Source organism: Balaenoptera physalus (genome assembly GCF_965194825.1).
Source record: "Balaenoptera physalus genome assembly, chromosome: 6".
NCBI classification, from domain to species: Eukaryota; Metazoa; Chordata; class Mammalia; order Artiodactyla; family Balaenopteridae; genus Balaenoptera; species Balaenoptera physalus.
The window spans coordinates 71,595,586-71,608,982 of record NC_138885.1 but is presented as its reverse complement, the minus strand read 5'-3'; the positions used below and the strand labels follow the sequence as shown (position 1 = coordinate 71,608,982).

At 36.8% G+C, this 13,397-nt stretch overlaps 1 protein-coding gene across 1 annotated transcript in view; it reads left to right on the top strand.

The window, feature by feature from the left end:
- The window catches only part of TTN (titin), a 285,964-nt gene that overhangs the window by 183,681 nt on the left and 88,886 nt on the right, over window positions 1-13,397 (top strand). The window contains exons 203-223 of the mRNA XM_082466160.1: window positions 2,329-2,452; window positions 2,987-3,253; window positions 4,921-5,018; window positions 5,697-5,865; window positions 5,962-6,228; window positions 6,335-6,601; window positions 6,690-6,968; window positions 7,060-7,468; window positions 7,573-7,697; window positions 7,800-8,066; window positions 8,848-9,117; window positions 9,211-9,513; window positions 9,605-9,907; window positions 10,158-10,345; window positions 10,436-10,550; window positions 10,657-10,941; window positions 11,052-11,203; window positions 11,900-12,047; window positions 12,359-12,536; window positions 12,836-12,957; window positions 13,051-13,338. Of these exons, the coding sequence (XP_082322286.1) occupies window positions 2,329-2,452; window positions 2,987-3,253; window positions 4,921-5,018; window positions 5,697-5,865; window positions 5,962-6,228; window positions 6,335-6,601; window positions 6,690-6,968; window positions 7,060-7,468; window positions 7,573-7,697; window positions 7,800-8,066; window positions 8,848-9,117; window positions 9,211-9,513; window positions 9,605-9,907; window positions 10,158-10,345; window positions 10,436-10,550; window positions 10,657-10,941; window positions 11,052-11,203; window positions 11,900-12,047; window positions 12,359-12,536; window positions 12,836-12,957; window positions 13,051-13,338 (4,624 nt within the window). The remainder of the gene's footprint in view (window positions 1-2,328; window positions 2,453-2,986; window positions 3,254-4,920; window positions 5,019-5,696; window positions 5,866-5,961; window positions 6,229-6,334; window positions 6,602-6,689; window positions 6,969-7,059; window positions 7,469-7,572; window positions 7,698-7,799; window positions 8,067-8,847; window positions 9,118-9,210; window positions 9,514-9,604; window positions 9,908-10,157; window positions 10,346-10,435; window positions 10,551-10,656; window positions 10,942-11,051; window positions 11,204-11,899; window positions 12,048-12,358; window positions 12,537-12,835; window positions 12,958-13,050; window positions 13,339-13,397) is intronic.

Below are 13,397 nucleotides of genomic sequence, written 5' to 3'. Positions count from 1 at the left end.
TTTAACTGCTTTCATGTCTAAGGGCAGAGAATTGGTTGACTTCAAAATCCTTTCTAGATCTGTAAATTCATGATTTGAATAAAGGAACACTACTTAAGGACAAATGATATTATTCTTTTGCTACTAAATATTTTTTGCTCAAATTAAGAGCTTTTATTAAAGATCAGCCATTATTTCTAATGTAAAAACTATACTATTTTATTTTATTTTATTTTTTATTTTTTTAAATTTTTATTGGAGTATAGTTGATTTACAATGTTGTGTTAGTTTCAGGTGTACAGCAAAGTGAATCTGTTATACACATACATATATCCACTCTTTTTTAGATTCTTTTTCCATATAGGCCATTACAGAGTATTGAGTAGAGTTCCCTGTGCTATACAGTAGGTCATTATTAGTTATCTATTTTATTTATAGTAGTATATATAAAAACTATGCTATTTTAAATTAAAATGTAGACACCTAAAAATCTGAGTTACATTTCTTTTACTAAAATACACACACACACACACACACACACACACACACATTTATCTTATTGTCACGGAACTTTTTTCTCAGGTTAGAAAGGATCACCTTACTATAATTCTATTGGGCCTTTTTGTGTCTCTCTTGGCATAGGAATTTTAATCTTTTACTTTAGCCACCTAAAATAATTCAGCCTTTTGTAAACTTGCTGGTATATTATTAAAAGTCTCTTTTTATAAAGAACTAAATATAAACTGTGAAATAAAGTCATTTTACTACATTTTGCAAGTTTTGTTTAAATTAAGTCTATCAGAACAAACTAGCTATTATCAATTTAATTCAGACCTTTCATCTTCACTTTGGTATAGTTTTTGGAGGCTAAACATTCTGCAACCAAACAAAAACACATTATTAGAATAGAAAATCGAAAGAGAAAATTTCAGAAATGAGTTGTGGTTTTTTTCCCCCCTTCGGCCATCAGTCCAGGAAAAGACTGCTAAGTCCTAAATGGCCATTGAGAATTTTGTATTTAAACTTTAATAGCTTGGTCACAGTCATAATGCCTATTGTATTATAGTAATATGCTTCCATTATAAGTTAACAATATTTTAAAGGAATAATCTCTAACATTATCTTTACATAATCTACCACAAAATCTTCAGCATTCACATTATTGGTTTATTTTTATAAAGTAGCTGTTAGTTTTTTTCCCTTTAACATAATCAGTGTATACTGTATATGAGCTATTTCCTAAGAACCACTGTGTTCTGAGCCAAGTTCTCAGTAACAGAATATTCTAGAGTAGCCTCAGAGGAATTTCAATGATAAAACAACATGTTAACAGGTAAGACATACCTGTTGGTGGATTAGAACCTGAGATATGTTTTAAAATAGCCCTAAATCACAGTCCAAATTTTAAATTCAAAATTTATATTGAAACGTCATCACAGAAACGATTTTTCTCCCATTCAAGCACCATGTCCTTGAATAAGTAGCTGTATTCCTAGGACATATCTTAATTACCTTCTCCTATTTATTTTCCCTTATTATATTTTCGGCTTTCTCAATTATTAAGGTAGTTATATTAATAACCATGCCCAGCTCTTCACCAAGGAAAAACCTTTATATGAAATTTTATTCCTGACTCTTTTTTTTACACCAGCATAATAAACAGTTCCACTGGTGAAAAATTTTGACATTATTCTTAACTGTAAGTGAACTGTGAAGCAAAGTCAATCTGTATGACAGGGCACAGTGTCTTATGGAATTTTTGGATGGTAGAACTAGAAGAACCTCCAATTCTTTCTTTTATATTCTTTTTCTCTTCCAGTTTTATTGATATATAATTGACGTACAGCACTGTATAAGTTTAAGGTGTACAGCACAATGATGTGACTTACGTATATCATGAAATAATTACCATAATGTTTCATGAAGATCCATTATCTCATATAGATATTAAAGATATAGAAAAAATTGTTTTCCTATGATGAGAACTCTTAGGATTTACCCTCTTAACAACTTTCATATGTAACATAGAGCAGTGTTAATTATATCTATCATGTTGTACATTACATCGCTAGTACTTATTTATCTTATAAATAGAAGTTTCTACCTTTTGACTGCCTTCATCCAGTGAACCCCCATCCTCACCCCACACCCCGAGAAAATACAGATCTGATCTCTTCTTCTGTGAGTTTGTTTGTTTTTGCAGTATAATTGACCTATAATACTATATTAGTTCCTGGTACATATCATAGTGACTCTGTATTTCTATAGATTTCAAAATGATCACCATGATAAATTTAGTTACCATGCATATATTCTTAAACTGCACCTTTTTTTTTTTCAAAAAACTAGGTGGTCACACGTTCAGAAGGAAGAGTTCATACACTTACTCTGAGGGATGTAAAGTTAGAAGATGCTGGAGAAGTCCAACTAGTAGCAAAAGATTTCAAAACGCAAGCCAACCTCTTCGTGAAAGGTAATCACATGGCTTATTTTTAAAAACATGTATAATGCAGAGGTTCATAAATAATGCCAACTCTCAACTATCTGTATATGGTAAGTACCACAGATCATTAAAATCCACCAAATATCAGAAAGTCTAATTTTACTTTTTGGCTTAACAAAATAGTTCACAGACTACTAAAAAAAAAAAAAAGCCAAAATTGGCTAGAATAGGTTTTACTTCCTTTTTCCATCCCCACTGTTTTTACTGCATTTCATAAACAGCTGGAGGAAGAATTATTATCAATAGGTATCTATCACTCTCTTAACCAAGAGTTGGCTATTATTTCCTTGATGTTTCATAGTCTCTAAAAATGCTTTTCCTCTGTATATTAAAATAATGATGAAACATCATTATTAGACGAAAACATCTGAGTGGAATCAAAACTTACAAATGAAACTTAAAAACAGAAAAGCCCTCAAGATATGAGAGGAAAATTGAGGAGGTGCTGAAACTCTTAGAGAAGGAAAGGAGAAATACCTTGGCTAATTAGTATGATTCTTTCAGAACCCCCAGTTGAATTCACTAAGCCTCTTGAGGACCAGACGGTCGAAGAGGAAGCCACTGCGGTATTGGAGTGTGAAGTATCCCGAGAAAATGCTAAGGTGAAATGGTTCAAAAATGGGACAGAAATTCTCAAAAGCAAGAAGTATGAAATTGTTGCTGATGGCAGGGTCAGGAAACTTATTATACACGGCTGCACCCCAGAGGACATTAAAACATACACATGCGATGCTAAGGATTTTAAGACTTCCTGTAACCTGAACGTCGTGCGTAAGTATTCTTCTTACACAGCACTTTTCACTTGCAACTCTTTGATAACAACAACAAAAAAACCCCCACTTTTTGCATGCCCTTCTTGGCCTAACCGCATTTCTTGGCAACTTACAGTATCGATACTGACGTAACATGATATTTTATGTGTTTAAAACAAAAGAGAGAGAGGTCCTTCCACTACATCTGGTCTGAGAAGGGCCGAGTGATCACTTTTTGCTCTGCTTCTCACTGAGTAGTGACGATGTGCTCTTTGTCTACATGGGGTAAGCCTACTGCAGGAATATCCCAATACAGATGAGGACAAATTGAATTTAAAAAGACAAGAAGGGTGTCATAAAAAAGAAAGGAAAGGAAATGAAAGCAACTTCCACTGGGAAGGAAAATGAATTTTCAGGTGTGACGAACCACTAGAAAGGGATCATGAAATTTCAGTCTGAATAGGAGCACACTAGAGGTCTGCTGTAATATGATAAATCCCATTCACATAATGCTGTCTCTGAGAATAAGAATGGAAAAGAAGATGGAGAGAAGCCTGTATCCTTTGAGTCCTATAAATGAAGAGGGCACTAATGGTTTTTAGCACTACTTCTTCCTCTGGTGGAAAATAAAACGTCTTTTTTCAGAATGCCACATGCTAGCTCATCTTTTTCATTCATTCATTTGTCCAGCAATAATATTTTAGTGTCTTTATTTTTGTGCAGTATTTTCTATTGGTTTAGTTGCTTCCCATCTGTCAACAGCTCATAGTGGCTTGGATTGTGCTTCCATGCATCTTGGTCTGTTTTATTCTTTCCAGTTTGTGGCTGCTCTGCTTTCGCTTATGACAGAATAGCTTCTTGGGTCTCCTTCTTACCTTTGTTACCTACTTTATCCCTACTCTAAGAAGGCTCAGCAACAATGAGCATATCTTCAAGCCTATTAGCCAGCACTTGTGTCCCAGAATTTCATTGATCAAGAAAGGGCATCTTGGGAAGGACTCACAAGGAACCCTGAAAGAAGGAAGGGCATGTGGGCAGCTCTCCGATCCTATATATCCACCAACTTAATTCTGGAGATAAATGAAACCAGAGATTAAAAAAAAAAAAAAAAAATCACCCTTCCATTCAAAGCACGTTGTTTTGTCACACTAATGGACTTTATACCTGACTTATACGTGACCTCTTTGAAGCTGACACACACCAAAAAAGCTGAATGTATGTGATTTCAATTGCAAACTCATGTCTCTTAGCCATAGACAAGACTGATCATAGCTTTTCAAGCTGCACTATCATTGAATTCTTCTAATTTCCCAAAGATTATGCTGCCTGCCTTAAATAAGATAACGATTCTTTGCTACTGGTGTTTCCTTTGACGATATCAACTTTCAACTCTGGAGTAGTATCAATGAAGATTTTTCCTCCAGCTGTCATTCAGAACTGAGCTGGCAATAGATAGATAGAGAGATAGATAGATAGGAAGAATTAGTTGGACATATATTATGCCACATAATTTTATGAAAACTAAGAGATATGTAAAATGCAAAGTATCACAACTGAATGGCAGCTCCAAGTGATTTCCAAATCAGCTGTAGCCTGCTAATATGAAAAAGCCTGCAAAAGCACCATAGTATGTCAGAGTGAATTTCTAGAAACCTCATTCTGAATTCTGATGACCTTCTCTTACAGCTCCTCATGTGGACTTCTTAAGACCACTCACCGATCTTCAAGTTAAAGAAAAAGAAATGGCTCGGTTTGAGTGTGAAATTTCCCGAGAAAATGCCAAGGTCTGTGATTGTGTGGTTGCTAACTTGTGTTTTCTGATAACTTTGTTTACTTTTGGTCTGACCAAAATGAAAAAAAAAAAAAAAGAATCAAACCTCTCTGTAGTCATCACTTTACTTTTAGATTAATGATTATTACTTTAGTGTGAGATACATACTTGATTTAATTGTTCTCTTTTTAGTATTACTATTATTCATTTGCTGTTACTTGAAAAGCACTGGACTTGCAATCAGGAGATTTAGATATTATTAATTTGAACCATATGAAATTGATGTTTTCTTAGGTTAAAAACAATCAAATAAAAAAAAAATCAAATACCAGCAATTTCATATGTCTCAACTCAGTACTCCTGGTTGCCATTAACTACCATTGGCGAGTCAACTTTGAGTCCTGGAAAACAAAGGAGTGGGTCTGCATGAAATCCAAGGCCCTCTACGGCTCTAATACATGATCCCATTATTTTTAATAACTGATAGTAGTATCACAGCTGCTCACTTAATGATTGAAGCAGTTTGTTCTTGTTTTTTGGGGTTTGGTTATATTTACCACTTTGGTTCTTCTTCATAATGTAAAGACTTACTGACTGCTTTTAGAAAAGCTTAGGATCATAGTTCCTCTTAAGGACACACATGTGAAGGAACAACAGAACTGATAAAGGTATTTATTTATCTTAAATATAGGTTCAGTGGTTTAAAGATGGTGCTGAAATTAAAAAGGGCAAAAAATATGACATCATATCTAAGGGAGCAGTCCGCATTCTTGTCATCAACAAATGTCTACTGGCTGATGAAGCAGAATATTCCTGTGAAGTAAGGACAGCGCAAACTTCTGGCATGCTGACAGTCCTGGGTAAGAATGAAGTCTTTCTTTGCAGGAGTATATGTGTTGGGAAAAAAAAAATTTCCAGTTTAATTCAATGTTTATTGTTTTTAACTCTTCTTGCAGAAGAAGAAGCTGTCTTTACAAAAAATCTTACCAACATTGAAGTTAGTGAAACAGACACTATAAAACTGGTTTGCGAGGTCTCCAAGCCCAGAGCAGAAGTAATTTGGTACAAAGGAGATGAAGAGATCATTGAAACAGGAAGATATGAAATACTTACTGTTGGACGAAAGAGAAGCCTGATCATTCAGAATGCTCACCTGGAAGACACTGGCAACTACAACTGCCGACTCCCAAGTTCTCGAACCGATGGCAAAGTCAAAGTTCACGGTATGAAAATTACAGTGAATACTATTGTATTTTAAGAAAATCATACTTGTTGCATGTAAGGTACAAATGCTTAATTTTTCAATATCTTGCAACTTTTTCTTTCCAGAACTTGCTGCTGAATTTATCTCAAAGCCTCAAAACGTTGAAATACTTGAAGGAGAAAAGGCTGAATTTGTCTGCTCTATATCAAAGGAAAGCTTTGCAGTCCAGTGGAAGAGAGATGATAAGACACTTGAATCTGGAGATAAATATGACATAATTGCTGATGGCAAAAAGAGGATCCTAGTTGTGAAAGATGCCACATTACAAGATATGGGCACTTATGTAGTCATGGTTGGGGCTGCCCGAGCAGCCGCTCACTTGACAGTAATTGGTAAGTTTGTTTGTGCTTCTTGGATTTACTTATATTTGCACCACATTAGTACTTCTTCATACTATAAAATCTTGTTGATTGCTTTCAGAAAAACTCAGGATCATAGTTCCTCTGAAGAACACCCGTGTGAAGGAACAACAAGAAGCTGTCTTTAACTGTGAGGTCAATACCGAAGGTGCCAAAGCCAAATGGTTCAGAAATGAAGAAGTCATATTTGATAGTTCAAAATACATTATTCTCCAAAAAGACCTGGTCTACACCCTCAGAATTAGAGATGCACAATTAGCTGATCAAGCCATCTATAATGTGTCTCTGACCAATCACAGAGGTGAAAATGTTAAGAGTGCAGCCGATCTAATCGTAGAAGGTAAGTCACTTATTTGACATTAGAGATTTTAAAAATCAATTTCTATTATGAAAACAATTAAAATTAACACTCTTCTTCTCCTTTCCAACAGAGGAAGACCTTAGGATCACTGAGCCTCTTAAAGATATTGAAACAATGGAGAAGAAATCTGTCACATTCTGGTGCAAGGTGAACCGTCTCAATGTAAGACTGAACTGGACCAAAAACGGAGAAGAGGTGGCTTTTGACAACCGTGTTTTGTACAGAATTGATAAATATAAGCACTCTCTAATCATTAAAGACTGTGGCTTCCCAGATGAAGGTGAATACATTGTCACTGCTGGACAAGATAAATCTGTTGCTGAACTTCTCATCATAGAAGCCCCTACAGAATTTGTGGAACACTTGGAAGACCAGACAGTCACTGAGTTTGACGATGCTGTCTTCTCCTGCCAGCTCTCCAGAGAGAAAGCAAATGTAAAATGGTACAGAAACGGGAGAGAAATCAAAGAAGGCAAAAAGTACGTGAGAGCTTCTCAGTCTCTATTTCTGTAGCTATATATACAAGTTTGCCAATTTAGTGGTCATTATGCAAGCTAACCAATAATTCAATCTCTTCTTTTAGATACAAATTTGAAAAAGATGGCAGAATACATAGACTCATTATAAAAGACTGCAGGCTGGATGATGAATGTGAATATGCTTGTGGAGTAGAAGACAGGAGGTCTCGAGCTAGACTCTTTGTGGAAGGTACATATTAAGTGAAAGGACGATTTTTAATACTAGTATGTTTTTAAATGTTGTTAATCCCAATACAAACATGTTTGTATTTGTTTCACATTTTCTTTTCAGAAATCCCTGTTGAGATCATCAGGCCTCCCCAAGACATCCTTGAAGCCCCTGGTACTGATGTTGTCTTTTTAGCTGAGCTCAACAAAGATAAGGTGGAAGTCCAGTGGCTAAAAAACAACATGATTATTGTCCAGAGTGACAAACACCAGATGATGAGTGAAGGAAAGATACACAGGCTACAGATTTGTGACATTAAGCCCCGTGACCAGGGTGAATACAGATTTATTGCCAAAGACAAAGAAGCCAGAGCTAAGCTTGAACTGGCAGGTAAGTCCCTTTCTTTTATTTTCAAACATCCTTACAATACCACAGATACTGGGTAGGTTTCAGATTTCACAGTTAATTAATGAGAAAATGTTTGTGAAAGCTTTTTATTCCTATTAAGCCTTGTCCACATGTTAACTATTCTAATTCCTCTTACCACCAAGTGTCCTGAGTAAGAGGAAATTGACAGCATTGCTCTTTACATGCGATAACCTTGCACAGCTCCTGGCACACGGCAGCTGTTCGTTAACTCCTAGAATTAACCTATTGCCCTGAGAGTCTTCCAAGCACACCCAGACCTAGAGACAGCCCCATTCTTTTCTACTTTCCAAATCCCTGTGGGGCCTCTTAGGTCTGTTCTCATCCTGACGCAAGCTTCCAAGACAACCTTAGAGGATGGCATTTTGAAAGAGCCGTTAATGTACCTCTTGTGCATAAGAACAAGTTTGTCTGGTTTATCTTGAACTAAGTATGAGGTGCCTATTTTATATAAAAAACAAAAAACCAAAAACATGTTCTGTGCACTATATTCAGGCCTCTGTTATTATTATTGGCAAAGAATGGAGATTTTGTAGTCTCATATCATGCTTAGTCCTCTATTCTTCAGAGTCTGATAATTTGCAAAATAAGCTGTGAGAACTCTTAAGTCAGCTAGTGTTCTCTCCTGTAAAGTTACTGTGACATGTAACCAGTATTTGCTAACAAATGCATAGTAAAGAAGCTATGGCATAGCTGGACTACAATAAATAACTCAAAAGTATTCACATATTATTTTTCTCACTAGCCGCACCTAAAATCAAGACAGCTGACCAAGACCTGGCAGTTGATATTGGCCAGCCTCTGACCATGGTGGTGCCCTATGATGCCTACCCCAAAGCAGAAGCTGAGTGGTTTAAAGAAAATGAACCTCTGTCTTCAAAAACTGTTGATACTACAGCTGAACAGACTTCTTTCAGAATTTTAGAAGCCAAGAAAGGAGACAAAGGAAGGTATAAAATTGTGCTTCAGAACAAACATGGAAAAGCAGAAGCATTCATCAATTTACAAGTTATTGGTAAGCCCTTGAGTCACTTGGACTTTATTGGCAAAGCACAACTAAAAGCGTGATAACACACTAAAAAAAAAAAAATGTATATGTGAATTCCAGATGTTCCTGGGCCAGTACGTAACTTAGAAGTGACAGAAACACTTGATGGTGAAGTGAGCCTCGCTTGGGAAGAACCATTAACTGATGGTGGAAGCAAAATCATAGGTTATGTTGTTGAAAGACGTGACGTCAAGAGAAAGACCTGGGTTCTGGCCACTGACCGTGCAGATAGTTGTGAGTTTACTGTCACTAGACTACAAAAAGGAGGAGTTGAGTACCTATTCCGTGTGAGCGCCAGAAACAGAGTCGGCACTGGTGAACCAGTAGAAACTGACAGTCCTGTAGAAGCAAGGAGTAAATATGGTAAGAAGAAGTTTTTAAGTAAATTGTAAACTAGCTTATCTTTGCTTCTATCCCTGAGATAACCTAAAGCCCGTGTTTTCTGGAAATCCAGATGTTCCAGGCCCTCCTTTGAATGTAACGATCACTGATGTGAACAGATTTGGTGTCTCATTGACATGGGAACCACCAGAGTATGATGGAGGTGCCGAGATCACAAACTACGTCATTGAATTAAGGGACAAGACTTCTATCAGATGGGAAACTGCCATGACAGTAAGAGCTGAAGACCTGTCTGCAACTGTCACTGATGTGGTGGAAGGACAGGAGTACAGTTTCCGGGTTAGGGCCCAAAACCGAATTGGAGTTGGAAAACCAAGTGCAGCCACACCCTTCGTCAAAGTTGCTGATCCGATTGGTGAGTCCATCAAAAAAAAGGGAAATAAGTACTCCATTTAATCAAGAAATTAAGCTTATTGATTAAAATAAATCAAATTAAACAGAAGTTAATGAAAAGAACATCAGAAAACTTTGAGCGAAATTGTAGAAATCCAGACTGTGCCTGCTTGTATCCAGTGAATATGGGGATGATAGAAGTGATTACAGCATTATCTTAATAAGCTGTCACTGAATTAAATGGTATGCTCCAACTCTTTCTTCCAATCCAGAGAGACCAAGTCCTCCTGTGAACCTAAACTACTCAGATCAGACTCAGTCATCAGTTCAGCTCACATGGGAACCTCCTCTGAAAGATGGAGGAGGCCCAATATTGGGCTATATAATAGAACGATGTGAAGAAGGAAAAGATAATTGGATTCGTTGCAATAAGAAACTTGTCCCTGAACTGACTTACAAGGTAGGGCATGTGTATCTAAAATAAATCGTCGGTAAATGATCATGGACTTAAATGTATATGTATTTTACAAATATTGATTCATAATTTTAGATTACTGGATTACAAAAAGGAAATAAATATTTATATCGAGTATCTGCAGAAAATGAAGCTGGTGTTTCAGATCCATCTGAAATTCTTGGTCCTCTAACTGCTGATGATGCATTTGGTAAATGGATATTTTATTTTTAGATTTGGGAACAGCACGTAGCTACTTTGGGGTACCAGGGATTTAAATACAGTACTGGAAACTCATTAAGTTTTCTCTTTGGTAGTTGAACCAACAATGGATTTAAGTGCATTTAAAGATGGCCTGGAAGTTATTGTGCCAAATCCTATCAAGATCCTGGTTCCAAGCACAGGCTATCCAAGGCCAACTGCTACCTGGTCTTTTGGAGATAAAGTACTAGAAGCGGGAGACCGTGTGAAAATGAAAACCCTATCTGCCTATGCTGAGCTTATCATTTCTCCAAGTGAACGTCCAGACAAGGGCATTTATATGCTGAAGTTAGAAAATCGTGTGAAAGCAATTTCTGGGGAGATTGATGTCAGTGTAATTGGTAAGGAACTAAACTTTTGTGATCTAAGGTGATTTGACAGTATTAACAAACAAATGTTGGTTCAAGCTATTAATGATAATGATTTCTGACTGCATTTTTTTTTTTTTCAGCTCGCCCTAGTGCACCCAAAGAACTGAAATTCGGTGTGATAACCAGGGACTCAGTACATCTGACTTGGGAACCACCAGATGATGATGGAGGAAGTCCATTAACCGGATATGTTGTTGAAAAGCGAGAAGTCAGCCGGAAAATATGGACTAAAGTGAGTTTTGAGCAGCAACTCCAGAAAAGAGAGTGGGGGAAATCCCGGAATGTTGAGATGCCTTGCAAAGTTTTTATGTTTTTACCTTTACCGTGCTGAAAAAGTACCTAAAACTTTTTAAATGTATTGATGCTAATGCTTCCTGAGGTAGTTCAAGCAAGATTTGGTGTAATTGCCTCATTTTGTGAGCCTTACTAGATTTTCAACTAGGTTTATTAAAAAATAAAACAAAACTTACCTACTCACTTGGTACCTGATAAGTATCCAATATGCCCTTTTAAGCTATAAGCCATTCTAAGGACACTAAGTACTTAACTCCCTGGTGGTCATACTTCTTCTCACTCCACTAGATTACCTTAGTTGGCCTAATCTGCCATCTTCTCTCCTCAGTTTATACCATTACTATTTTTTACCTTGATTTATCATATTTCTAATAACCAAGCTGGTAGAAAGAATCAACACCTTATTTGCCGACTTTTTAATGTGTACAAACTATGAAGCAGTTCCACCTTACATTAGGCATCAAATATTATTATGTCTTACTTTGCAATTTTCTCCTTAATATGAAATTAACGTAAGAATGATCCTTAGCAGTCAAAACAACTTCCATTTGTAACCCTGCTCATGGTAAAAATATTTTGACTTAGGCAAAGAGTTTTTGGAAAACAGTTTATTAACTGTATTGCTTTGTCCCAGGTTACAGACTCTGTGACTGACCTAGAATTCACAGTTACTGATCTTGTTCAAGGAAAAGAATATTTATTTAAAGTCTGTGCTCGTAACAAGTGTGGCCCTGGAGAACCCGCATATGTTGATGAACCTGTAAATATGTCAGCTCCTGCAAGTGAGTACATTCTTGATATTTTCTTACCTAGCCTCTTGTTACCTGTTTTTGCTTTTATTTCTATTTATGTATTTATTTATTTATTTGGCCGTGCCACGCAGCTTGTGGGATCTTAGTTCCCCGACCAGGGATCGAACCCATGTCCCCTGCACTGGAAGCACAGAGTCCTAACCACTGGACCACCAGGGAATTCCCACCTGTTTTTGCTTTTAGACCTGCAGTTGAAGTTATGGGGGAAAGACACAGGTTGGCAGTATGGAGATTTCATAGACGGCCTATCTAAGACTGACTCTCTCTTTAAAATGCTATAGCGGTACCTGACCCACCAGAGAATGTTAAGTGGAGAGATCGAACAGCCAAGAGCATCTTCCTAACATGGGATCCACCTAAACATGATGGTGGTTCACGCGTCAAAGGATATTTAGTTGAAAAATGTCCACGTGGTTCTGATCGATGGGTCGCTTGTGGAGACCCAGTTGCAGAAACAAAGTAAGTTTTTAAATTATTTGGCACAAAAGTAAATATTTACTCTTACTAAAATAGGCTTTCTTTTGGTAAATCTAAATGTTAACTTTAGAACTTCCTTGGTGTGCCTGTCTGATTTTTAAAAGTGCTGCTGAACTTACCCTTTAATCAAGGTTTTCATTAGTTAAAATGTTGAAGCAATCCAGAATTAATTTAAAGGACAGTATTATACCAGGGGTATGAATTTTGGAAATATTATGAATACTACACAATGGAACAGATTAAATGCATTAAGTAAAATATCCTATTTTGTTTTCTGACAGAATGGAAGTAACAGGTCTTGAAGAAGGCCAGTGGTATGCCTATCGTGTGAAGGCCTTGAATAGGCTAGGAGCTAGCAAGCCAAGCAGACCCACAGAAGAAATCCAGGCTGTGGACACACAGGGTACTTACTTTTGGTTTTTGCTTTATCAATCAGACTTTTGACTTTAATTCTGCCTAAACTTGGTAACATCATAAATAATCTTTTCCAATTCAGAGGCTCCAGAAATTTTCCTCGACGTGAAGCTCCTTGCGGGTCTCACTGTAAAAGCAGGAACTAAGATTGAACTTCCTGCCACTGTAACTGGCAAACCTGAACCTACAGTAACCTGGACAAAGGCTGATATGCTTCTGAAGCACGACAAAAGAATCACCATTGAAAACGTTCCTAAAAAATCCACAGTGACGATTGTGGATAGTAAGAGAAGTGACAGTGGCACATATATTATCGAGGCCATGAACGTCTGTGGTCGGGCCACCGCTGTGGTAGAAGTGAACGTCTTAGGTAAGGGAGGCTCTCGTTTTAAAAATGGGCAAACTCGTTCCAGCTACTTTTGAAAATAA